Here is a 27242-nt window from a genome sequence, read left to right on the forward strand (position 1 = left end):
TCTGCAGCCCATGAAGACAAAATACTGAAGGACCCTTGGCGTCAAGATTATTTTTGCCAATGTATAGAAATTGTGCCTTTATAACAACAAGTTGCATTTATTTAGCACCTTTAATGTAGTAAAACATCTCAAGGCGCTTCACGGGAGCGTTATCAGACAAAAATTTGACATCAAGCCACATACGGGGATATTAGAAATAAAAACATAAAATACTGGAAATACTCAGTAGGTCAGGCAGCATCTGTGGAGAGAGAAACAGAATTAACGTTTCAGTTCTGTGACCTTTCATTAGAACTGGAAAATGTTACCTTTTTAAGCAAGTGCAGGGGCAGGGAAAGGGGGGAGGGGGGAAGTACAAAAGGGAAGGTCTGTGATCGGGTGGAAGGCAGGAGTGATTAAATGACAAAAGGGATTATGGTGAAAGGCAAAAGGGGGAACAAGTAAAGGAACAAAAGATGGATCTAGGGGAGGTGTAAATGGCAACAGCAGAACCATTACCAGCACCTGCAGTCCGAAAAAATGGAAGCAGTGGTTAAGATCTGAAATTGTTGAACTCAACACTGAGGTTGTAAAGTGCCTGATCGAAAGATGAGATGCTGTTCCTCGAGCTTATGTTGAGCTTCATTAGTACAGTGTAAGAGGCCGAGGACGGAGAGGTCAGATTGGGAGTGTGACTGAGTATTTTGCTTTTGTGCAAGGGGATATTAGGACAGGTGACCAAAATCTTTGTCAGAGAGGTAGGTTTTAAGGAGGGGCGGAGAGGGAACTCCTGAGCTTTGGGACTCGGCAGCTGAAGGCACGGCTGGTGGGGCGATTAAAATTGGGGATGCTCAAGAAGCCAGAATTGGAGGAGCACGAAGATCTCGAGGGTTGTGGGGCTGGAGGAGGTTACAGAGATAGGGAGGGGCGAGGTCATGGAGGGATTTGAAAACAAGGATGGTAATTTTAATATCGAGGCGTTGCTGGACCGGGAGCCAATGGGTGATGGGCGAATGGGACTTGGTGCGAGTTAGGACATGGGTAGCCGAGTTTTGCCTGGGTGGCCCTGGAGATGGAGCATGCGGTGTCCGCCGGCACGCTCCAGGCCTTCCGCGACCGGTGGGCACCGCAGGGACTGGAGTGCATCATCACCCCACCGGCAACCACATTTTAATTTAATTTGTTAAGTTTAATTTAATGTGTTTTTGCTAAGTTACAGTTTATTATTTACACCAAAGAGTACACCAAGAAATGTATTTTTAAATCCCTCATTGATTATTTTGTGTCCCGAGCCGGCGCCGAAGGGGTTACACAGCCTTTGCCCCCGGCCCTGATTGGTCGGCCCGCACAGGCGCCGCGGGACGGGGAAGCGCATGCGCACGGCCAGCGAGCGCAATGGCGGCGGGAAGGCGGCGCACCGTCCCGCTCCAGTTACTGATCGCCGCGCTCCTGGCGCACGCCGCTACCTGCCAAAAAGGCACCAAGAGCGGGGAGCAGCAGCAGGAGGAGGAGTGTCACCACTACGCGGGAGGCCATGTGTATCCAGGGGAGGCTTTCAGAGTGCCGGGCTCCGACCACTCGCTGCACCTCAGCAAATCCAAGAGTGAGTAGTCAATGGCCGTGTTCTCTCTGTCACTGGAGCGCGCGCTGACCCGCGGCTCGCGCTCTGCAATGCCGGGCTGCATTTGAATTGCAACCGTCGCGCGGCACCGCCGCACGTGAGCGGAAGGAGGCGCGCCCCCGTCCGTCCCCTGCCCGCCCGTCCCCCTGCTCGCGCGCCCCCGCCCGGGGTTGGGCTGGAGTTGCTGCTGTTTTTGAGGTTTATGAGCGGGCGGGGGAGATTAAGACCTAAAGAAAAGGGGAAACAATGGCTGGGGTGTGAGCAGCTCGGGGCCCGGTGCTGGCCGTTAGTTTTAGTTTGCGCTTGTTTGCCGAGGCGGGGCTGTGCCCGCCCACTGAGTAACGGCGCTGCCAAGGACACGTTGCACATTGTTCAGTGGTCGCCTCCCTCCCAGCCAGCGGCTCTGCAGCACAGCTCCAGGTCCAGTCCATGCCGGTGCCTCTGCTCCGCCCGAGCCTCCACCCGGCCTACTTCATCTCACCCTGTCAGCATATCCTATTCCTTTCTCCCTCATGCACTTATCTAGCTTCTCCTTAAAGGCATCCCTCTAAGGTTCCCCTTGTCCTCACCTTTCACCCCACCAGCCTCCACATTCAACGGATCATCCTCTGCCATTTCTGCCACCTCCAGCGTGATCCCACCACCAAACGCATCTTCCCCTCCCCTTTCAGCATTCCGTAGGGACTGCTCCCTCCGCGACGCCCTGGTCCACTCCTCAATCACTCCCAGCACCCCTTCCCCTTCGCCCGGCACCTTCCTGTGCAAGCGCAGAAGATGCAACACATGCCCCTATACCTCCCCCCCCCCCCCCCTTCCCACTGTCCAGGGCCCCAAACACCCCTTCCAGGTCAAACAGCGATTTACTTGTTGTACTTGTAATCTAGTATACTGTATTCGCTGCTCACGATGTGGTCTCCATTGGAGAGACCAAACGCAGATTGGTGACCGCTTTGCTGAACACCTCCGTTCAGTCCTTAAGGGTGACCCGGTCGCCTGTCATTTCAATTCACCGCTCCATTCCCACTCAGACCTCACCGTCCGCGGCCTCTTGCATTGTTCCACGTAAGCTCGAGGAACAGCACCTCATCTTCCGATTAGGCACTTTACAGCCTTCCGGACTCAATATCGAGTTCAATAATTTCAGATCGTAACCTCGGTCCCTATCATTTTTATACATTTTTTTATCCACCCCTTTGGTTTGTGCCTTTTCCTTTTTTTTCTCTCCCACATGGCAACTGTCTCATTCTGCCAGCGCATTTCACACTTCATCTAGAGCCATCTTTTGTCTCTTTACCTGTCCTATTACCATCTCGTCTCTTCTTGAATATCTCTTAATGTCTCTTCACCTCTCAGACCTTCCCTTTTGTTCTTTCATTCCCCTCCCCCATTTCCCAGCCCCCAAACTGGCCTTTTAATCTGTTTCATTTCCCGCTTTTTTCTCAGTTCTGAAGAAGGGTTTCAACCTGAAACTTTGGCCCAGTAATTCCGGGCACAACGCGCGAGTACGGACGGGGTACTCACGCGTGTGCCCGGAGGAATTGCCGGTTTTCAGCATGCGCTGAAAACCGGCATTTCCTGTCCTCTGACCCAAGGGGTTAAGAGGCAGAACGTGTGCGACTGCACAGGCAGCGCGTGCGCAGTAAAATTCCTTTTTTTTCCCCAGAGTTGCGCGCGTGTAAAGGCCTCCGGTCTTTACGCGTGGAAAAACAAGACGTAAGTATTTCGTTTTTCAGGTAAGTGGGCTTTTAGTACAATGTAGAATTTTTTTTTCCACAGGTTTGTTATTTTTAAAGAATTTACAGGATGGTAAGTTTAGTTTTAGACCCTATTTTTTTTTTTTTTTCCCAAAAAATTGATTGTTTAAAACATTGTATTAACTATAAATAAGTTTTTTTAAATCAGTGGGATGTTTTTTAAAATTTTATTTAAAGTTAAAGTAGTGTTTTGGCAGCCCATACTTTTCATGAGTTTGACAGCTCTTACTGTCAAACTCATGAATGAGTTTCCCCTCCCCTGATTGGCTGCACAGTGCTCACCTGATCCCAGCCGGCACATCGCACTAACTACGCCGTTGGATCAGGTAAGCACATCACGCCGACATCGGAACCGGGCCTGTGACAGGAAATGCAAGCAGGCCCGGGCTTCAGATGTCGGCGCGCAGGGTGAGTGCAGATCGGGGGCTTGCACACGCGGCAAGCCCCCGATCCTAATTTCTGGGCCGTTAACTCTGTTTCTCTCTCCACCGATGTTGCCTGGCCTGCTGAGTTTTTCCAGCGTTTTCTGTTGTTGTTTCGGATTTCCAGCATCTGCAGTATTTTGCTATCCTCTAAGGTTTAAAATTGGCCAACTTCAGACTTTTTCAACCAGAGACTGGGCTCTTGGAAAAATTGATTTTTTTTAATTCCTGGGATGTGGGCATCGCTGGTGAGGCCGGCATTTATTGGTGGTCATAGAGTCATAACGGCACAGAAGGATGCCATTTGGCCCATCGAGTCTGTGCCGGCTCTCTAGAGCAATCCAGTCAGTCCCATTCCCCTGCTCTATCCCCGTAGCCCTGCAAGTTTATTTCCCTCAAGTGCCTATCCAGTCTCCCCTTGAAAACATTGAGTGTCTCCGCTTCCACCACTTCCGTCGGCAGCGAATTCCAGGTCCTCACCACTCGCTGCGTAAAAATATTTTTCCTCACATCCCCCCTGTATCTCTTGCCCAAAACCTTGAATCTGTGTCCTCTAGCCCTTGTAACATCAACTAGTGGGAACAGCCTTTCCCCGTATAGCCTATCCAGTGAGCCGCCGCCTTGAACCGCTGGTATGGTGAAGGTACTCCCACAGTGCTGTTAGGGAGGGAATTCCAGGATTTTGACCCAGCGATGATGAAAGAACAGCAATATATTTCCAAGTCAGGATGGTGTGTAACTTGGTGGTGGTGGTGTTCCCATGCGCCTGCTGCCCATGTCCTTTTAGGTGGAAGAGTTCGTGGGTTTGGGAGGTGTTGCTGAAGTAGCCTTGGTGAGTTGCTGCAGTACATCTTGTGGATGGTATACACTGCAGCCACAGTATGCCGGTGGTGGAGGGAGTGAATGTTTAAGGTGGTGAATGGGGTGCCAATCAAGTGGGCTGCTTTGTCCAGGATGGTGTCAAGCTTCATGAGTTGTTGAAGCTGCACTCATCCAGGCAAGTGGAGAGTATTCCATCACACTCCTGACTTGTAGATGGTGGAAAGGCTTTGGGGAGTCAGGAGGTGAGACTCTCGCCACAGAATACCCAGCCTCTGACCTGCTCTTGTAGCCACAGTATTTATGTGGCTGGTCCAGTTAAGTTTCTGGTCAATGGTGACTCCACAGGATGTTGATGGTGTGGGATTCGAAGATAGTAATGGCATGTATACATTGTGTTCAAATCTCTCGTCATCATCCCCTGCTCAAAAACCCACCCTTGATCCCTCTGACCTTGCAATCTCTCGCTCGTCTCCAACCTCCCTTTCCTCGCCAAAGTCCTTGAACATGTTGTCACTTCCCAAATCAGTTCCCCTCTTTCCCGCAATTCCATGTTTGAATGTCTCCAATCAGGTTTCCACCTCTGCCACAGTACTGAAACGGCCCATTTCAAAGTCACAAATGACATCCTATGTGACTGTGACCAAGGTAAACTATCCCTCCTTGTCCTTTTCGATCTGTATGCAACCTAATGACACGGTTGACCACACCGTCCTCCTCCAACGCCTCTCCATCGTCGGCCAGCTGGGTGGAACTGCACTTGCCTGGTTCAATTCTTATCTATCCAGTCATAGCCAGAGAATCACCTGCAATGGCTTCTCTTCCCGCTCCTGCATCGTTACCTCTGGTGTCCCCCAGGGATTTATCCTTGGCCCCCTCCTATTTCTCATCTACATGCTGCCCCTTGGCAACATCATTCAAAAACACAGCGTCAGTTTCCACATGTACGCTGACAATACCCAGGTCTACCTCACCACCACCTCCTCTGTCAACCCCTCCACTGTCTGATTTGTCATGCTGCTTGTCTGACATCCAGTACTGGATGTGTGTTTCCAACATTTTATGTTTTTATTTCAGATTTCCAGCATCTGCAGTATTTTTTTTAACTATCATCTAGCAACCAGGGTTGACATGGCAGAAATACCCATGAACTCTCAGCTCATCTTTGATTGCATTTATGTTGTTTTTTTGGTTCATTGAAGACTATACTGCTGCCAGCTGGATCTAAAAAGATTTGCACACTTGCATTGCACTTTATCACATCTGTAAAACATCTCAAAGACTTCATACACAATGAATTCTTTTAGTGTAGTGACTGCTACATAGATGATGTGGCAACGATGTTGACACGATCACAATGTGCACTAAGAATGCCCTGAAGTCTGTCTGAACTCCTTTTTCCTGAATAACGACCTTGAATCTAATTGTCTCTTGGAGAGTTCAGTGACCCTGCTTCAACCATTCATTCTGGCAACACATTCTGGTTGTTGATTCTGCCCCCGATCTCTTCCGATCTGTTGCTGATGCCTCATCCATGCCTTTGTCACGTCCAGACTAAATTATTCCATTGCTTTTCTGGCCAACCTTCCGTCCTCCACCTTTGGATAAACTTCAGCTCATCCAAAACTCTACTACTCGTATCCTATCCCATACCAAGCCCCATTTACTGATCACCCTTGTCCTTGTTAACCTATGTTGGCTCCTAGTCCTCAATGCCTCAAATTTTAAATCCTTGTCTGTGTTTAGATCCCTTTTATGCCCTTGCCCTTCCCTATCTCTAACACCCAGCTCCATAATTTCCCCCCTCCCACCGCCAAACTTTCTCTACCTCCTACTCTGGCCTTTTGCCCATCCATTCCCCTTTTTTTCTCTGCCGCCCCCCCCCCCTTTTTGCCCCACCATTGGATGCCATGCCTACAGCTGCCTCGGCCCCATACCCTGGAATTGCCTGTCAAAGCCTCTTCACCTCCCTCTTCTCCATTGAGTCTCCTTATTGTCACCTGTTTGACCAGCTTTTGGTTAATTCTCCTTTTGAATGGCATTCATTTATTTCTGATTACGGTTCTGAAGCGCATTGGGACCTTTTTCTACACTATAGGTCACTATATAAATGCAAGTTGCTGTTCATCACCCTCTGTAAAGATGGTGTGGAGATGCCGGAGTTGGACTGGGGTGGACAAATGTAAGAAATCACACAACACCAGGTTATAGTCCAACAGCTTTATTTGAAATCACAAGCTTTCGGAGCGCTGCTCCTTCAGGTGAAGTGGAGAAATGCATAAAGACACAGCTTATATAGTCAGAGAATCATGTCAGATGTTTACAGGTAACCTTTCCAACTGCCATTTATCGCACCTCGGCAGAGAGATAATCACAGCAGTCAAAGGTGTGAATGGTGTCCAAACAGGTCAGTCAGGGAAACATTACATCAAAGAACAATGAGGTGGGGTCACAAGGGGTCAAATATTGCAGATGCTGGGGTCTGTATGAAAAACAAAAAAAGACAAAAAACATTTTTTTTGGCTGGAAATCACAGCAGGTCCAGCCGCATCTGTGTAGAGAGAACAAGCCAATGTCGACTCGAGTCTGGATGACCCTGCATCAGGTGGGGTTACATGTAGCGTGACATGAACCCAAGGTCTCGGTTAAGGCCGTCCTCATGGGTGCGGAACTTGGCTATCAGTTTCTGCTCGACGATTTTGCGTTGTCGTGTGTCTCGAAGGCCACCTTGGAGAATGCTTACCCGAAGATCGGAGGCTGAATGTCCTTGACTGCTGAAGTGTTCCCCGACTGGGAGGGAACACTCCTGCCTGGTGATTGTTGCGCGGTGTCCGTTCATCCGTTGTCGCAGTGTCTGCATGGTCTCGCCGATGTACCATGCTCCGGGGCATCCTTTCCTGCAACGTATGAGGTAGACAACGTTGGCCGAGTCACATGAGTATGTACCATGTACCTGGTGGGTGGTGTCCTCACGTGTGATGATGGTATCTGTGTTGATGATCTGGCATGTCTTGCAGAGGTTGCTGTGGCAGGGTTGTGTGGTGTCGTGGTCGCTGTTCTCCTGGAAGCTGGGTAATTTGCTACGAACGATGGTCTGTTTGAGGTTAGGCGGCTGATTGAAAGCGAGTAGTGGAGGCGTGGGGATGGCCTTAGCGAGGTGTTCGTCGTCATCGATGACATGTTGAAGGCTGCGAAGAACATGGCGTAGTTTCTCCGCTCCGGGGAAGTACTGGACGACGAAGGGTACTCTGTTGGTTGTGTCCCGTGTTTGTCTTCTGAGGAGGTCTATGCGATTTTTCGCTGTGGCCCGTCGGAACTGTCGATCGACGAGTCGAGCGTCATATCCCGTTCTTACAAGGGCGTCTTTCAGTGTCTGTAGGTGTCCATCGCGTTCCTCCTCCTCTGAGCAGATCCTGTGTATTCGCAGGGCATGTCCATAGGGGATGGCTTCTTTAATGTGGTTAGGGTGGAAGCTGGAGAAGTGAAGCATCGTGAGGTTGTCCGTGGGCTTGCGGTAGAGTGAAGTGCTGAGGTGTCCGTCTTTGATGGAGATTCGTGTATGCTCAAGCTGTCAGGAGATGCATCAACGCCAGATTCATCAGCCGCACTCACAAGACAGTCCAGAATGTCACCCGAGCACAACGCAACGCCATCCACGCTCTCAAGACCAACCGCAACATCGTCATCAAACCAGCAGACAAAGGAGGTGCCATCGTCATACAGAACAGAACGGACTATTGCAAAGAAGTATACCGACAACTGGACAACCAGGAACACTACAGACAGTTACCCACAGATCCGACCAAAGAACACACCCGCCAACTCAACAGACTGATCAAAACCTTCGATCCAGACCTTCAAAGCATCCTACATGCTCTCATCCCACGTACTCCCCGCGTGGGAGACTTCTACTGCCTCCCAAAGATACACAAAGCCAACACACCTGGACGTCCTATCGCATCAGGCAACGGAACCCTATGTGAGAACCTCTCTGGATATGTCGAGGGCATCCTGAAACCCATCGTACAGGGAACCCCCAGCTTCTGTCGCGACACTACAGACTTCTTACAGAAGCTCAGCACCCACGGACCAGTTGAACCAGGAACACTCCTCGCCACGATGGACGTCTCGGCACTCTACACCAGTATCCCCCACGATGACGGCATCGCTGCGACAGCCTCAGTACTCAACACCAACAACAGCCAATCTCCAGACGCCATCCTACAACTCATCCGCTTCATCCTTGACCACAATGTCTTCACCTTCGACAACCAGTTCTTTACCCAAACACACGGAACAGCCATGGGGACCAAATTCGCACCCCAATACGCAAACATCTTCATGCACAAGTTCGAGCAAGACTTCTTCGCTGCACAGGATCTCCAACCAACGCTATACACCAGATACATCGACGACATTTTCTTCCTATGGACCCACGGCGAAGAATCACTGAAAAGACTACATGATAACATCAACAAGTTCCATCCAACCATCAAACTCACCATGGACTACTCCTCAGAATCAGTCTCATTCCTGGACACACGAATCTCCATCAAAGACAGACACCTCAGCACTTCACTCTACCGCAAGCCCACGGACAACCTCACAATGCTTCACTTCTCCAGCTTCCACCCTAACCACGTTAAAGAAGCCATCCCCTATGGACAAGCCCTGCGAATACACAGGATCTGCTCAGAGGAGGAGGAACGCGATGGACACCTACAGACACTGAAAGACGCCCTTGTAAGAACGGGATATGACGCTCGACTCGTCGATCGACAGTTCCGACGGGCCACAGCGAAAAATCGCATAGACCTCCTCCGAAGACAAACACGGGACACAACCAACAGAGTACCCTTCGTCGTCCAGTACTTCCCCGGAGCGGAGAAACTACGCCATGTTCTTCGCAGCCTTCAACATGTCATCGATGACGACGAACACCTCGCTAAGGCCATCCCCACGCCTCCACTACTCGCTTTCAAACAGCCGCCTAACCTCAAACAGACCATCGTTCGCAGCAAATTACCCAGCTTCCAGGAGAACAGCGACCACAACACCACACAACCCTGCCACAGCAACCTCTGCAAGACATGCCAGATCATCAACACAGATACCATCATCACACGTGAGGACACCACCCACCAGGTACATGGTACATACTCATGTGACTCGGCCAACGTTGTCTACCTCATACGTTGCAGGAAAGGATGCCCCGGAGCATGGTACATCGGCGAGACCATGCAGACACTGCGACAACGGATGAACGGACACCGCGCAACAATCACCAGGCAGGAGTGTTCCCTCCCAGTCGGGGAACACTTCAGCAGTCAAGGACATTCAGCCTCCGATCTTCGGGTAAGCATTCTCCAAGGTGGCCTTCGAGACACACGACAACGCAAAATCGTCGAGCAGAAACTGATAGCCAAGTTCCGCACCCATGAGGACGGCCTTAACCGAGACCTTGGGTTCATGTCACGCTACATGTAACCCCACCTGATGCAGGGTCATCCAGACTCGAGTCGACATTGGCTTGTTCTCTCTACACAGATGCGGCTGAACCTGCTGTGATTTCCAGCCAAAAAAAATGTTTTTTGTCTTTTTGTTTTTCATACAGACCCCAGCATCTGCAATATTTGACCCCTTGTGACCCCACCTCATTGTTCTTTGATGTAATGTTTCCCTGACTGACCTGTTTGGACACCATTCACACCTTTGACTGCTGTGATTATCTCTCTGCCGAGGTGCGATAAATGGCAGTTGGAAAGGTTACCTGTAAACATCTGACATGATTCTCTGACTATATAAGCTGTGTCTTTATGCATTTCTCCACTTCACCTGAAGAAGGAGCAGCGCTCCGAAAGCTTGTGATTTCAAATAAAGCTGTTGGACTATAACCTGGTGTTGTGTGATTTCTTACATTTGTCCACCCTCTAAAGGAATACTTCCTGACATCTGCCCTAGATTTGATCAGATTCCTCACTTGCTTCATCACGTGCAAGTTTGACTGGCTGTTCTTTGGGTTTTTCTGCAAAGAAGTTAGAATTGGGGATGTGAAGAAGTTCTTGATCAGCCATATTCTTCCATTGCTGTCAAACTGAGACAAAGTGTTCCTGTAGGAATTGCAGATGCCAAGTGATGGTGCTTTCACTAGTAAAACAAAGGCTACACTACTGGATGATGTCTTGGGAATATTTTGATGCCATTAATAAACACGTAAGGAAGTAACAGCTTTTGCCAGAAGGACGCTGCTTGTTTGCTGAGGCATATTAAGTCAAGGCATTGCAAAAGGGTATTCAGTTGTTCAAAGGAAGTCCACCATATAGGAAAGTTTAGCCAACAAGGTTGCCTTTTTAAAAACAATCATTCTCGGGAAATGGGTATGACTGGCATTTATTGCCCATCACTAATTGCCCTCGAGGATGTGGTAGTGAGCCGCCTTAAACCGCTGCAGTCCACGTGGCAAGGTACTCCCATGGTGCTGTTTGGTAGAGAGTACCAGGATTTTAACACGGTGACGTTGAAAGAACAGCGATATATGTCTAAGTCAGGATGGTACGTGACTTGGAGGGGAAGTTGGAGGTGATGGTATTTCCATGCACCTGCTGCCCTTGTCCTAAGTGGTGGAAGTCGTGGGTTTGGGGAATGCTGTCAAAGAAGCCTTGGCGAGTTTTTTGAGAGTACTGCTGCATAACTGCAAGTATGGAATGATAGCAAAATACTGCGGATGCTGGAAATCTGAAATAACATTTCATCTGTCTGAATCATAGCCTTCACACTTTCGCAGGCAGCCCATTAGCTGATTCTGGATTTCTCTCGATGTGGTTTTAATCCTGCGTGAGATGGCATTGTTGAGTGGATGCTACTTGATTTGAAGCACAGGCTGCTGTGTTGAAGCTTGGAAGCAAACCGCTCCAGAAGATTGGTCCCAACAGTAGTACTGATAAAGTGGTTAGCTTCTTTCTGATCACAATACATGGAAGTCGAGCACTCAATGGAGCAGGTTGCCTTGCAACAACCATTTAACCTAGATGTGATGCAGGAGTCTTTGCTGCTGCCTCTATACGCCATGTCTGTAGATAAGGTCATCAGTGTGCTTAGCATAGTGTGTACCTTGCACCAATGGCAGGGACATGCTGCATTGGCATGAAGTTCAGAATAACCAGGGGGAAGAAGAGAGGGGAAGGAACCGCAAGCTGCCAGTGGTATGTTCCAGATTTTGACTTGGTTGAACTCCATGCCAGTGACCTGGTCAATCCCAGTTTGGAAACATGTGCTGTATATTAACCGTTTTATGACTGATTCAACTCTCGAATTTGATGTACCATTATCTGTAGTAAAGGAGAATTGTGTTGAAAAACCTAATCTGAAGCTCTCGTGGCATTATATAACTTGGGGTTAATGGATAGTAAGTGTAAAACATAACTCCATTCAAGTTTCCATGCATCCCACTTTGAAACTGAGATGTTTCTGCACAAAGCAGTCTTGTCCAAATGCCAGCAGCTTATAGGCCATCGGTCAGTTGAAGTGAGACAATAAAGAGAGCGCCTGATGGACACTAACCAGAAAGGTCCCTTGGAATACCGAATTATATGAAAATAAAGTCTGATTGGTGATGACCATCATTTGTAAGAAATCACACAACACCAGGTTATAGTCCAACAGCTTTATTTGAAATCACAAGCTTTCGGAGCGCTGCTCCTTCGTCGGGTGAAGTGGAGAGATGCATAAAGACACAGCTTATATAGTCAGAGAATAATGTCAGATGTTTACAGGTAATTTTTCTAACTGCCATTTATCACACCTCGGCAGAGAGATAATCACAGCAATCAAATGTGTGAATGGTGTCCAAACAGGTCAGTCAGGAAAACATTACATCAAAGAACAATGAGGTGGGGTCACAAGGGATCAAATGTTGCAGATGCTGGGGTCTGTATGAAAAACAAAAAAAGACAAAAAACATTTTTTTTGCTGGAAATCACAGCAGGTCCGGCCCCATCTGTGTGGAGAGAACAAGCCAACGACGACTCGAGTCTGGATGACCCTACGTCAGGTGGGGTTACATGTAGCGTGACATGAACCCAAGATCTCGGTTGAGGCCGTCCTCATGGGTGCGGAACTTGGCTATCAGTTTCTTCTCGACGATTTTGCGTTGTCATGTGTCTCGAAGGCCGCCTTGGAGAATGCTTACCCGAAGATCGGAGGCTGAATGCCCTTGATAAATGGCAGTTAGAAAGATTACCTGTAAACATCTGACATTATTCTCTGACTATATAAGCTGTGTTTTTATGCCTCTCTCCACTTCACCTGACGAAGGAGCAGCGCTCCGAAAGCTTGTGATTTCAAATAAAGCTGTTGGACTGTAACCTGGTGTGTGATTTCTTACATTTGTCCACCCCAGTCCAACACCGGCATCTCCACACCATGACCATCATTTGGATTGCTGTTTGTGCAAACATCCACTGTCCCTACAAATCCCATCTCTGACTGTTTGGGAGTAATTTTGAATTTGTGCGATGGTGTAAAATGGATAAACTGGATTCAGCCACCTGTTCTACATCTCTCCCGATTTTAATTTCTATTGTATAACTGGCAGCTGAATCAATATTACCCGTTTTACACTGTTGCCCAAAGTCAAAATTCCCCCTTGTCTTGAGGAACAGGGGTTTTACTCTAAACCCATGTTTTATAAAATGTCATATGTACCTGGGCCCACTGCCTTTATGCAGTTTGACATCCACATGTCACAGGTCAGTGTCCTCTCAAATCTCTTTTGCCCAAACCTGGGTAGACTGATTCCTCCCAAAATGGAACAAGATGACTTTGGAAGATCCCCAAGAAGTTAAATTCTTACGGTAAGGCATAGCTGAAAGATTTTGACTGTACACCAGCTCAGACCAGTCCAACAGGGACTGAGGCTGAGATCTGAGTCTGGAATTAGATGTATTTCTTACCTCTGTGATTCTTGAACTTTTTCTGGGTACGTCCCACGAAATGGTTCTCGTGTGCCTACACGATAGGTCAGCGAGGGATGGCATCAGAATATGAACAGAGTCGAGGAGGAATACAAACTTCTACTCTTTTCCCCCCTTCTTTCAATATAGCCACATGTCGTGGATGATCAACCCCAGACCTAACAAATTGATTGCAGAGCTTCAGCCATTGGAGGAGGACAGGCATCCTGTTATTTTGATAATTCCAAAAAATTGTACGTGATCAATTCTTGCATCCCCTCTGTATTTCTTGCCCAAAACCTTAAATCTGTGTCCCCTAGTCCTTGTACCATCAGCTAATGGGAACAACCTGTCTAGCCTATCCAAACCTGTCATAATCTTGTACACCTCTGTCAAATCTCCCCTCAACCTCCTTTGCTCCAAAGAGAACAACCCCAGCTTCTCCAACCTAACCTTGTAGCTAAAATCCTTCATAAGAACATAAGAAATAGGAGCAGGAGTAGGCCAATCGGCCCCTCGAGCCTGCTCCGCCATTCAATAAGATCATGGCTGATCTGATCCTAACCGCCAATCCACTATCACAGAACCATCTCCTGAATCTAACAGAATTAGACACACGAAATAGGAGCAGGATCAGGCTACACGGCCCCTGGGCCCGCTCCGCTACCCACCGGGCCATGACCGATCCGAACCTAGACTCGTCCAAATTCCTGCCCGCTCCCTGTAACCCTTAATTCCTTTTACTTCTAGGAAACTGTCTATTTCTGTTTTAAATTTATGTAATGATGTAGCTTCTACAGCTTTTTGGGGCAGCATATTCCATGGACCTACCACCCTCTGAGTGAAGTAGTTCCTCATCTCAGTTTTGAAAGAGCAGCCCCTTATTCTAAGACTATGACCCCTAGTTCTAGTTTCACCCATCATCGGGAACATCTTCCCTGCATCCACCCGATCCAACCCCTTCACAATCTTTTATGTTTCAATAAGATCGCCTCTCATTCTTCTGAACTCCAATGAGTAGAGTCCCAATCTACTCAACCTCTCCTCATATGTCCATCCCCTCATCCCCGGGATTAACCGAGTGAACCTTCTTTGTACTGACTCGAGAGCAAGTATGTCCTTTCTTAAGTATGGACACCAAAACTGTACGCAGTATTCCAGGTGCGGTCTCACCAATACCTTGTACAACTGAAGCAATACCTCCCTATTTTTATATTCTATCCCCCTAGCAATGAAAGCCAACATTCCATTGGCCGCCTTAATCACTTGCTGCACCTGCATACTAACCTTTTGAGTTTCGTGCACCAGGACCCCCAGATCCCTTTGTACTTCAGTACTTTCCAGTTTCTTGCCATTAAGATAATAACTTGCTCTACGATTTTTCCTGCCAAAGTGCATAACCTCACACTTTCCAGTATTGTATTCCATCTGCCAAATCTCTGCCCACTTACTTAGCCTGTCTATGTCCCCTTGCAGGTTTTTTATGTCCTCCTCACTCACTACTTTCCCCCCCCCATCTTAGTATCATCTGCAAACTTTGACATGTTACACTCGGTCCCCTCCTCCAAATCGTTAATATAGATTGTAAAGAGTTGGGGACCCAGCACTGACCCCTGCGGAACACCACTAGTTACTGATTGCCAGTCTGAGAATGAACCATTTATCCCAACTCTCTGCCTTCTGTTAGATAGCCAATCCTCTATCCATGCCAGAATATTACCCCCAATCCCGTGATTTTTTATCTTAAGCAATAATCTTTTGTGTGGCACCTTGTCAGATGCCTTTTGGAAGTCTAAATACACTACGTCCACTGGTTCCCCTTTATCCACCCTATATGTTACTTCCTCAAAGAACTCCAGCAAATTTGTCAAACATGACTTCCCCTTCATAAAACCATGCTGACTTTGTCCTATTAAATTATGATTATCCAAATGTCCTGTTACTGTCTCCTTAATAATGGACTCCAAAATTTTACCTACCACAGATGTCCAGCCTTCTGTCTACTGCCCTTTTTAAATAAGGGTGTTACATTAGCAGTTTTCCAGTCTACCGGGACCTTTGCCGAGTCCAGGGAGTTTTGGAAAATTATTACCAATGCATCCACAATCCCTACCGCCACTTCCCTCAAGACCCTAGGATGTAAGCCATCAGGTCCAGGTGATTTATCCGCCTTGAGTCCCATTATTTTACCGAGTACCACTTCCTTAGTGATTTTGACCGTGTTTAGCTCCTTCCCCCCCCCTTTAGCCCCCTGTTTGTCCAGTGTTGGGATATTCTTAGTGTCTTCTACTGTAAAGACTGATGTAAAATATTCATTCAGTGTTTTTACCATCTCCATATTTCCCACCATTAATTTCCCGGTCTCATCCTCTAAGGGACCAACATTTACTTTAGCCACCCTTTTTCTTTTTATATAACTATAAAAACTCTTACTATCTGTTTTTATATTTTTTGCTAATTTACTTTCATAATCTATCTTCCCTTTCTTAATCTTTTTGTTACTTTTTGCTGTCTTTTAAAGTTTTCCCAATCCTCTATCCTCCCACTAGATTTGGCTACCTTATATGCCCTTGTTTTTAGTCGAATACTATCCTTAATTTCTTTACTTAGCCACGGATGGCTGTCTTTTCTTTTACACCCTTTTCTTCTCAGTGGAATATATTTTTTTTGGAAGTTGTAAAATAACTCCTTAAATGTACACCACTGATCATGTATCGTCTTACCCTTTAATCTATTTTCCCAGTCCACTCTACTCAATTCCGCTCTCATACCTTCATAGTCTCCTTTATTCAAGCTTAGCACACTTGTTTGAGAGCCAAGCTTCTCACCCTCTAATTGAATATGGAATTCAACCATGTTATGGTCACTCATTCCAAGGGGATCCTTTACTAGGACATTTTTAATTAATCCCGTCTCGTTACACAGGACCAGATCTAAGGTTGCTTGCCCCCTGGTCGGTTCAGTTACATACTGCTCAAGAAACCCATCCCTAATACACTCAATGAACTCATCCTCAAGGCAGCCCTGCCCAATTTGATTTGTCCAATTAATATGATAGTTAAAATCCCCCATAATTATAGATGTTCCCTTATTACAAGCCTCAACTATTTCCTGATTGATACTCCGTCCAACAGAGTTGCCACTGTTCGGAGGCCTATAGACTACGCCCACTAGTGTTTTTTTCCCCTTTATTATTCCTTACCTCCACCCAAACTGTTTCATTATCCTGATCTTTTGACCCAATATCATTTCTCTGTATTACAGTGATTCCTTCCTTTATTAACATAGCCACCCCACCTCCCCTTCCTTCCTGCCTGTCCTTCCTGATCGTTAAATAACCTGGTATGTTTAATTCCCAGGCATTGTCACCCTGCAGCCATGTTTCTGTAATGGCCACAAGATCATACCCATATGTAGTTATTTGTGCCATTAACTCGTCTATTTTGTTACGAATGCTACGTGCATTCAGATAGAGAACTTTCAAATATGTTTTGTGACACTTAGTTCCTGCTTTTGCCCTTTTTATTATTTTACCTTTTACTCCATACCTTCTGCCCCTTCCTGACACGCTCTGGTTTTTAATTTCCCCACTGCTACCTAAGTCTATGACCTTCTCTGTTGTCATTTTTATTATTTGCTCTCTAGGAACCTCCCCCCCCCCACTAGTTAGTTTAAAGCCCTCTCTACAGCCCTAGTTATATGATCCGCCAGGACTCTAGTCCCTGGAACAGTTCTGGTAAATCTTCTCTGCACCCTCTCAACGGCCTTCACATCCTTCCTAAAGTGTGGTGACCAGAACTGGAAGCAATATTCTAGTTGTGGCCTAACCAGAGCTTTATAAAGGTTCAGCATAACTTCCCTGCTTTTGTACTCAATACCTCTATTTATGAAGCCCAAGAACTTTGCTAACTAATCTCAATATGTCCTGCCAAAGATCTATGCACATGATCTGTCCCTGCACACTCTTTAGAACTGTGCCATTAAGTCTATATTGCCTCTCCCTATCCCTTCTGCCAAAATGCATCACCTCACACTTCTCTGTTTTAAATTCCATCTGCCACTTGTCTGCCCATCCTGCTAGCCTATCTGTCCTGTTGCAGTTGATTGGTATCCTCCTCACTGTTTGCCACACCTCCAAGTTTGGTATCATTAGCAAATTTTGAAATGTTATTCTCTATTCCAATATTCAAGTCATATAATATATATATAAAAAGCAGTGGTCCCAGCACTGACCCTTGGGGAACACCACTGTCTACCATCCTTCAGTCTGAAAAACAATCATTTACCATGACTCGCTGTTTTCTATCCTTAAGCCAATTTCTTATTCAAGCTGACACTGACCCTCCTATTCCATGAGCCTCAATTTTGTCAACCAGCCTTTTATGTGGTACTTTGTCAAACGCTTTCTTAAAATCCATATAGGCAACATCCACTGCATTCCCTTCATCACCCTTCTCTGTTACTTCATCAAAAAATTCAATTAGATTAGTCAAACGCGATCTGTCTTTTACAAATCTGTGTTGGCTCTACTTAAACCTCATCAAGTGCCTGTTAATTTTTTCCCTGATTTATTGTTTCTAAAACCTTACCCGCCAGTGATGTTAAACTGATCGGCCTGTAGTTACTAGGCTTGTCCTTACACCCTTTCTTGAACAAGGTTGGCACATTTGCCACTTTCCAATCCTCTGGCATCTCCCATACAGCCATTTTTATAGTGATTTTCTAGGAGACAGAACAAGAAGCAGTTTAAAGAAGACGTCTATGAAGAATTAACCCCTCAGTCTCCCAGAAGAAAGGAGTGAACAGCCTTGTTTCTGAGTCGTATTCCTGGATACTGCAAGCACTTTTATCTGTAAAACTATTGCGTCTTAATGGCAATAAAACCAATTATTTAAAAAAAAAAAAAAAAAAAAATTCGGCTTTGGTTGATTCATAACCTCTCATACCCTGCTTTGGCTGAGATTCTCTTTCCCCTCCTCCTTTAGTCAAATTGCCTGTCCCCTTGGTCCATTGAGGTTCAAACATGGTTCATGGCCACTCTAAATGAGATACCAGAGGACCCTGGGCACACATGGAACTATTTTAGCCAGGCATCAAAGCAAAGAGGAAATTGAGGCATTCTTTGTGTACATTGCATTGGATTCTGTAAGTTCATTTCTGGGGGAACAAAAGTTGAATGTGAATTTTCCACTGAAGTGCAACATAATGACTATAAATTGTGTGTTGAATTTTTGAAATTCCACTAAAGCGGTTAACCTGTGCAAAATGTAGCAATTTTTTTTTTAATTTCAGTTTCAAAACCAGCACCAGACTGGGAAGGGACAGCAGTAATAAATGGAGAATTCAAAGAGCTGAAGCTTACAGATTATCGCAGCAAATACCTTGTCTTCTTTTTCTACCCGCTTGATTTGTAAGTATCAAAATTAATACTCAAGGTAAGTGAATCGGTGATAACTGTAGCGAAGGGACATTCTGATCATGTCATTGGTTAAGTACAGTTTATAGCAGGGGTTCGCAACCTTTTTGCTTCTGAGGCACCCCTCCTCTGTTCTAAAAATTCCATGGACCCCTGTGTAAAAATTCTCTATGTGCCATTCCCACTCACCATGTTGTTGCTGCTGCTATCCCGGCACCGCAGAAAGTACTGGTCCCCACGCCCATCCCACTCCCTCTTTTCCCTCCACAAGAGCCCAATCACCTGACCCTCTCTCCTGTCCCCAGTCTCCCTCTTTCCCCTGCAACCCCTGACTCCCTCACCGAGTGTTCCTGACACATAAGCTGGTCCTGATTCTCTGCTTGATTGTCAGTCAAACAGCCTTTCTCCCCAGCTCCAATATTTTCATAACTAAGGCACAAAAGTGTACAATGAAAATGAAGAAAAAATTTAAGGCCCATATGATTTTTCCCAAATTGCTCGCAGCAGTGTCCAGATTAATGTTTTATTTCTGGTGACACCAACAGAATCCTGGAAGGTTGAAATCCAAGCTGGAGGCCAACATGGGGGGTGAACAATCGGGTCTGCCTGTGATGCCCTCCTTGGTAGTGCAAGACTGCTAAAACTCAAGTTATAGGCGCATAGGCGAAGAATGAATGAGGTTAGGCACCAAAGGGCAGCCAGCACCCTTGTAACTATACTACAGTGTGAGTCAACACTCTTGCTAAAATCTATCGGCTAACCGGGAGGTTCTGATACTGCTCAGAATAAGTTAAGGGTGCAGTCGGGCGCTTTTGGTCGTGAGTCTAGAAGTCGAATCGGTTGGGCACGCAGGTGGTTCCGGAAGTTGTACTGCAACTGTTCGGCCAGCAGGCCTATCCATCTGTATATACAGCAGGGTCTGGCGAGAGGAGAGAGGAGGACAAAGAGCTTGTACTGGGAAATATGTGCTCAGTGACCTGTGACCGTTGTCTCTCTTCCTTCTCAGCTAGCAAGGGCCTGGGCTCTGTGGCAGCTGCCACTGTCATCGCACAGACGTTTGGGAGGGGGGAAACAAGGTCCTAGTTGGGGCCAGAGGCCCCCAGTTTGCTCAGCTCGATTCCACCTTTACGTGTGGTGTATTTTTCTTTTTTTTTTAATCCCGGAGGTTATTTATGGCGGAACCCTGAAACCTGCTCGTGGATACCCGGTTGAGAACCCCTGGTTTAGAGCTCAGTCCATACTGCTGTCTTGTACGGTCTTAATCCAGCAGTGATGTCACTTTTTCTGCCTGGCTTGTAATTGTTTGGAGTGAGTACTTGACTGTGTATTTTCAATTCCCAAGCATTTTTGCCAGCTTGTACAAATGGTTCCTGGGCTTGAGCAGTCACTCATGCTGTTTTTCTGAGGTTTCTCAGATATACTTGGATGTTTTCTGTTCTTGATGCCATCAGAGCAGCCCAGTAGGGAAGGAGAGTGACGCCTGAGGAGGATAGTTATTTGTTTTTTTTTAAAAAGGGGGTGCAGAAGAAAGGAGATACTTTGAAGCACTCCTCTCCTCTTCCTCCCCATCTCCCTCGGGCCTGCCTTCCACTTTATGATCTGCTGATTGGTGGTGACAGACAAAAATAGAAACCCATGTTCCCTCTGATTTTTTGGGGTACGCGGTCCCTTTAAGTGGCTGCACAGCCCATTCAAATTTTCGCACATGTGTGGTTTCTCTCATTTAAAAGCACGGGACCTCCAGACCGCTGCGCAGCTTAGCGAGAACATTGGTCACCACTCCAGCCATCAGTATTTAGAAACTCTGGTTCAGAAAGCTTTGCTGTTCACACTGGAGTTTTAACCCCACCAGCCCCCCTGAGAGCGACTACAAGGTAGGAATCAATCAAGGTCTTGGATTTTATAACCCTATGCCTCCTCTTGCATGTCCTCAAGCATGAGAAAAGATTTTCTTTCCCCTTCTCATAACCCACCTCCATCCAGTTGCCAACACTTTTACTTAAATTCTTCTGGGCAGCGGGGGAGTTGGGAGGTGCGGAGATGGTGGAGTGATGTGGGTGATTTTCCCAAACTCTCCAGTTTCTTAGTTAGGTTTTAGTCTGTAGCTGAGTCATTACCTGGAAGGCTACTTTTCTGGTCTATGCACGGATTTGTGTGTAAAAGTCAGAAGTGTGTATCTCGGGTGTTTTTTTGTGTGTGGATATTTACTTGGGTATGGGGAACACAATCTCAGTTTGCTGATGGAATGAAAGTTGGAGGTTTGACGAGGACTGTAAAGGATTTAAGATGTAGACACGTTAATGGAGTGGGCAGACTCTTGGCAAATGCAACTTATTGTGAGTAAGTGTCAGGGAATAGATTTTAACAGAAAAAAATATGGAATGGGAGTATGCACTTAATGGAAAGATATTGAATGGTGTGGATTAACAAAGGGACCCAAAGATTCAAATACATCATTCTGGATGTGTTGAGTGCAAGTAGACAAAAGCTTTTTAAATAAGGACACCATGTAAAGAAGCAATGATGAACGTACATAGAAATTACAATACAGAAACAGGCTCTGACCTCGGCCTCGTACACTGTTCCAACGTAGCATTTGAAAGGGAGAAACGCGAAACAGCTACTAAGATTCTAGATTTAGGTACGGCTGACTTCAACGGGATGAGGCAGAGACTGTCCACAGTAAACTGGGTAAATCTGTTGATGGGTAAAACGACAGAAGATCAGTGGGAGATGTTTAAAAAATAATTTAATTGATACAGACCTGTTTATACCCCTGAGGGGCAAGAGCTCGACTTGCCAAAAAAACAGCCACAGACAACTAAAGAGGTAAGTGACAGCATAAAACTAAAGGAAAGGACATACAACAATTCAAAAAATAGCACAGATCCTGGCAAATGAGAAAGATACAAAGAACAACAAAGGGTCACAAAACAGATAGGAAGAGCTACAAAAAGGGAGTATGAAATAAAACTTGCAAAGGACATCAGAATCAATATGAAGAATTTTTAGTTACATTAGGAAAAAGAGGGTGGTCAGGAACAATGTTGGCACCTTAAAAAGTGAAAGTGGTGATATTGTCAATGACGGGAAATGGTGGACATGTTGAATAATTACTTTGCGTCAGTATTTACAGTAGAAGAGGATAGCATGCCGGAAATCCCAAAGAAACTAATATTGAATCGGGGACATGGACTCAATAAAATTAACGTAAGTAATATAACAGTAATGAAGAAAACTAAAGAGTGACAAATCCCCAGGGCCAGATGGTTTCCATCCCAAGGATTTAAAGGAAGTAAGTGAGCACATTGCAGATGCCCCAACTATAATCTTCCAAAGTTCTCTCGATTCAGGAACCGTCCCTTTAGATTGGAAAATTGCGCATGTCACTCTGCTTTTTAAGAATGGCGAGAGGGGGAAACCAGGGAATTATAGACCAGTTAGCCTAGCATTTGTTGTCGGGGAAATTGCTGGAGTCTATAATTAAGGATTGGGTGACTGAGCACCTCGCAAATTTTCAGTTGATCAGAGAGAGCCAACATGGATTTGTGAAAGGTAGGTCATGCCTGACAAAGCAGATTGAATTTTTTGAAGAGGTGACTAAAGTAGTGGACATGGGAATGTTATTTATATGGACTTATAAAGGTAGAAGCCCATGGAATTGAGGGCAAATTACTGACCTGGTTAGGAAATTGGCTGAGCCACAGGAGACAGAGTGTAGAGATAACGGGTAGGTACTCAAATTGGTAGGATGTGACTTGTGGTGTCCCGCAGGAATCTGTGTTGGGGCCTTAACTATTCACATTATTTATTAATGTTGGGGTGGTGTGGGGTAATCAAAAAGGATAATGGAATGCTGGCCTTTATTGTAGTGTCCGTGTGTAGATAAAGACACTGAAGACAGGAGTTGGTTCATAGGTATTTACTAAGCAAGTCTGGGGGGGGGGGGTTCTAAAGGATATACACAATACACAGGCTTATATAGCCCAAGTGGCAATTACCGGCATTACGCACACCTGGGGCTCTTAAAGGCACATACACCATAATTGCTCTTAAAGGCACATACACCACAATTCCTCCCCTTCTAGCTAACTAGTACATCATATTTTAAGTAATTATTAATTACATGTTATATGCAAAATAATATACATTGCTGTATTAATTAATTATAAGTTAGTCTCTCGGGAGGCTTCCTGACTCGGTCCGGATAACGCCTCGGGGGTGTAGTAGTTTCTGGTGGTGTAGTAGGTTCTTCTGGCAAGGCTGATTCGGCTTGAAGGCCAGTGTCGGGTTCATCGGGCTCCAGTATCACCGGATCGGAGGTAGATACGGGTATCTCTACTTCATCGTTAGATGTATAGAGTGGTGGTGTAGGTTGTCCCTTTTCGGATGACTTGATGATTTGGTCAGCATGGCGCCTTATTATGCTGTCTCCGATGTCCACGGTATACATCGGTGGTCCTAATCGTGTGCAGATAGTTCCAGGCTGCCATTTCTCGGTACGGTAGTCCCGGGCCAAAACCGGTTGGCCTATCTGGAAGGCCCTAGTTGGCCTTTCATTCATGCCCTGAAACTGCCGGTTCTCCACGTCCCTTCGGATGTTGGGCTTGACCAAATCCAGCCGGCATCTTCGGTTTCTATTGTAGAACATCATGGCGGGAGTTTGGTTAGTAACCATATGCGTTGCATTCCTATATGCAAATAAGAAGTTATCCACCTTGTGCTGAAGTTTTATGTCTTCATTACCCATGGCCTTGATGGCCTTCTTGAAGGTCTGGACAAACCTTTCAGCCAATCCATTGGTGGCGGGATGGTATGGGGCGGACGTGTAGTGCTTTACCCCATTGTTCTTTAAGAACTTTCTGAATTCTTCGGACACAAATTGCGGTCCATTATCAGAACATATCTGCTCCGGCAGCCCATTCCTGGCAAATATGGTCCTTAATACTGTGATGGTTTTTTCCGTGGTGGTGGAGGACATCTTTATTACCTCCGGCCACTTGGAGTGTGCATCAACTGCGATTAAGAACATTGAGTCCATAAATGGACCAGCAAAGTCGATGTGCACCCTTTGCCAGGGAGATGAGGGCCACTCCCATGGATGTAGAGGGGCCTGTGGCGGAGCATTTTGGACCTTCTGGCATCCTAGGCAGCTCTTGGTCATGTCTTCGATGTCTCCATCGATACCTGGCCACCATACAAACGCCCTAGCTAGGTTCTTCATTTTCACTCCACCCAGATGCCCCTCGTGAAGCTCCTTTAGCACTTTATCCTGGAGTTTGGGTGGAATCACCACTCTGGATCCACACATCAAGGTTCCTCGGCACACTGACAGCTGTTCTCTTCTTTGCGAGAATGCTGGCAACAGTGGTTCGCCATGTGCTGGCCATCCCTTCACTGTTAAATCGTAGACCCGTGAGAGAGTAGGGTCATTTCTTGTCTCCCTTTCAATGGCAGAATTTGTCACCGGTAGACATTCCACTATGGTAGAGTGGAATATCTCTACTGGGTCTACTGTAGGTGCCTCTTCTATCGTTGGCAACGGTAGGCGTGATAAACCGTCAGCATTCCCATGCTGTTTTGACCCTTTGTATTCAATGTTGTATTGGTGTGCCCCTAGAAAAAGGGACCACCTCTGTAGTCTTTGTGCCGTCATAATGGGGACACCTTTTTTAGGGTTGAATATGGAGATGAGGGGTTGATGGTCAGTCAGCAAGGTAAATTTTTGTCTGTGTAGGTAATGGTTGAATTTCTTCACTCCCCATACCAGGCTGAGTGCTTCCCTGTCTATCTGGGCATAGTTACGCTCAGCTGAGTTCAATGAGCGTGACGCAAAAGCTATTGGCCGTTCCGAGCCATCAGGGAATCTATGGGACAATACCGCTCCTATGCCGTAAGGGGATGCATCGCATGCCAGTCTGATTGGTAGTGATGGGTTGTAATGAGCCAAAATTTTCTCGGATGTGATTAAGTCTTTACATTTATGGAAGGCACGTTTACAGTCTTCGTTCCATTTCCAAATCACTCCTGTCTGTAGAAGATCATTAAGAGGGCGTAGAATAGTTGATAAGTTCGGTAAAAATTTATGATAGTAATTTATTAATCCCAGGAATGACCTTAATTGTGAAACATTTTCAGGTGCTGGGGTTTTTATAACTGCTTCAATTTTTTCAGGTGACTTATGCAACCCTTCCTTATTAATTATGTGGCCACAATATGATATCTGATTTTGGAAAAATTCGCACTTGGGGCGATTTGCTCGTAGGCCCCGTTCTTTCAGCCTAGTGAGCACCTGCTCCAAATTGGCAAGGTGCTCGTTGTCGTTTTCTCCTGTTATAAGGATGTCGTCTAGGTAGCATTGAGTCCCCGGAATCCCTTGCAGGACTTGCTCCATAGCTCTTTGCCAGATAGCTGGAGCTGATGCTATTCCAAAAAGAAGAGGATACTGTACCGTGTGAAGGACCGGGTTTACAGTCACCTTAAAGTCCCCACAGATGCGAATTTTTTCCTGTTCCTCAGAGTTATTTTTCAATGTTTTTTTCATGACTGGAACGATGGGTGTTGCCCATTCGCTCCAATCTATTTTGGATAATACGCCTGCCTTTTCCAAATTCTTCAGCTCTGCCTCGACTGCCGGACGTATTGCGTATGGCACCGGTCTTGCCTTAAAAAATTTTGGAATTGCTGTATCTTCCACTTTTATTGAGGCGGTGATGCCTTTCAAGGTTCCTAGTTTCTCTTGAAACACTTCTTTGGCGTTGGCCAAGATGACTTTTAATCGTTCAGGTATGATGTCATCATTGTTTTTTTCCTTACTGGTCACCGTCAGTGCCTGAATGGAGTGCCAGTCTAAACGTATCTTCCTTATCCATTCACGTCCCAACAACGGTGGACCACCATCTTGTAGAATGTATAAATACAACTTTTGTATTTCTTTGCCGTTGTATACCACAGGCACCCTTATTTTTCCTTTGGGGTAGACTTTCTGCCCCGTATATGTTTTTAAGATAATGGATGTGTCTTTTGGAGGTATATGCGAAAATAGCCTCTCGTAATCTCGTCGATTTATTACGGTTAGAGCTGATCCTGTATCTAGCTCCATTTTAACTGGGGACCCTGCTATTGTGAGGGTAACCCAAATGGTTTGGTAATCCTCTTTGGCAAGTACATTATGTAATTTGAGACAGCTTAGTCTCTTGTTTCCGGAGTCGCTATCGCTATTCTGGTCTTCGGAGCTATTGTCCGTCGTCATTTGTACCTTCCTGTACTTTTCTTTATTGATTTTTTGTTTTTTGTCAGTGGATTTATTTTGTCCAGATTGGCATACCCGTGCAATGTGTCCAATCTTACCACATTGCCTGCATGCTTTGCCCTTGAACCAGCAGTCCCTCTGGTTATGGGTGGATCTGCCGCAGCGATAACATCTTCCGAACTCCTGTGTCATTTTATGGGTGCCGAAGTCCTGTGTCTCTTGTTGTATCTCTGCAGCTCCTTTTGCTGCTGCTTCGTATGATACAGCCATACTGAAAGCTTTGTCCAATGTTAAATCTTTTTCAGAAAGCAGTCTTTTTTGTGTTCCTTCACTTAAGAGACCGCAAACAAATTTGTCTCGAAGATAATCCGATAGTCCTGCTCCGAATTGGCAGTACTTTGATAGCTTTCTTAATTCGGTTAGGTAATCAGCGTTACTTTCATTCTTGTGTTGATTTCTCGAAGAACTTGAATCGTTCCGCTATCAGCAGCGGTGTTGGGTTTAAATGCTCCTGCAGGGTATCAACAATTTCTTTAAAAGTCTTGTCCTTTGGTTTGGCTGGAGTGATTAAATTTCGTAACAGCCCGTATGTCTTCGCGCCCATTAAGTTCAGAAGTACTGAAGCTTTTTTTTCATCTGTTATTCCATTTGCAGTGCAATAAACCTCTACTCTTTCCACGCATGTGGTCCAATCTTCTATTTCGCCATCAAAAGCCTCAATATTACCAGATTTAGGCATTTCAGAAAAGATATGGCGCTTCCCGCGCTTTTTTTTTCTCTGTAGCAACGATATGGCGCTTTCCCGCCGCTGCTACCGATAACAACGCTGTTTTACTGTGGTTTCCGTTTATTCACTGTTGGAGACTCGTTCCCGACGGAGGTCTAAACGCTGACCTGCTTGCCGCGCCGGCCGTCTCTCGAGTGCACCCTCCCAGTCCGTTATTGCTTGCCTCCGATTTCGCTGCCTGTCTCAGCTGTAGAGCCCGCCGCTGGAGCTCCAGCCTGACGCCCAGGAAGGATTAGCGCAG

At 46.2% G+C, this 27242-nt stretch overlaps 1 protein-coding gene across 5 annotated transcripts in view; it reads left to right on the forward strand.

Moving 5' to 3' along the window:
• Nucleotides 1-1337: 1337 nt before the first annotated feature.
• prdx4 (peroxiredoxin 4) overlaps nt 1338-27242 on the forward strand; it is a 42955-nt gene continuing 17050 nt past the window's right edge. For 3 of the 5 annotated variants that reach the window (XM_085998583.1, XM_085998582.1, XM_085998584.1), the window contains exons 1-3: nt 1338-1582; nt 13697-13800; nt 18839-18956. In XM_085998583.1, the coding sequence (XP_085854709.1) occupies nt 1353-1582; nt 13697-13800; nt 18839-18956 (452 nt within the window). In that variant the 5' untranslated portion in view covers nt 1338-1352. The remainder of the gene's footprint in view (nt 1583-13696; nt 13801-18838; nt 18957-27242) is intronic. The other 2 variants (XM_085998586.1, XM_085998585.1) reach the window with 2 other exon arrangements.

Source organism: Somniosus microcephalus, chromosome 10 (assembly GCF_052327205.1).
Source record: "Somniosus microcephalus isolate GS21.2 chromosome 10, FLI_Smic_1.0, whole genome shotgun sequence".
Classification (NCBI taxonomy): Eukaryota; Metazoa; Chordata; class Chondrichthyes; order Squaliformes; family Somniosidae; genus Somniosus; species Somniosus microcephalus.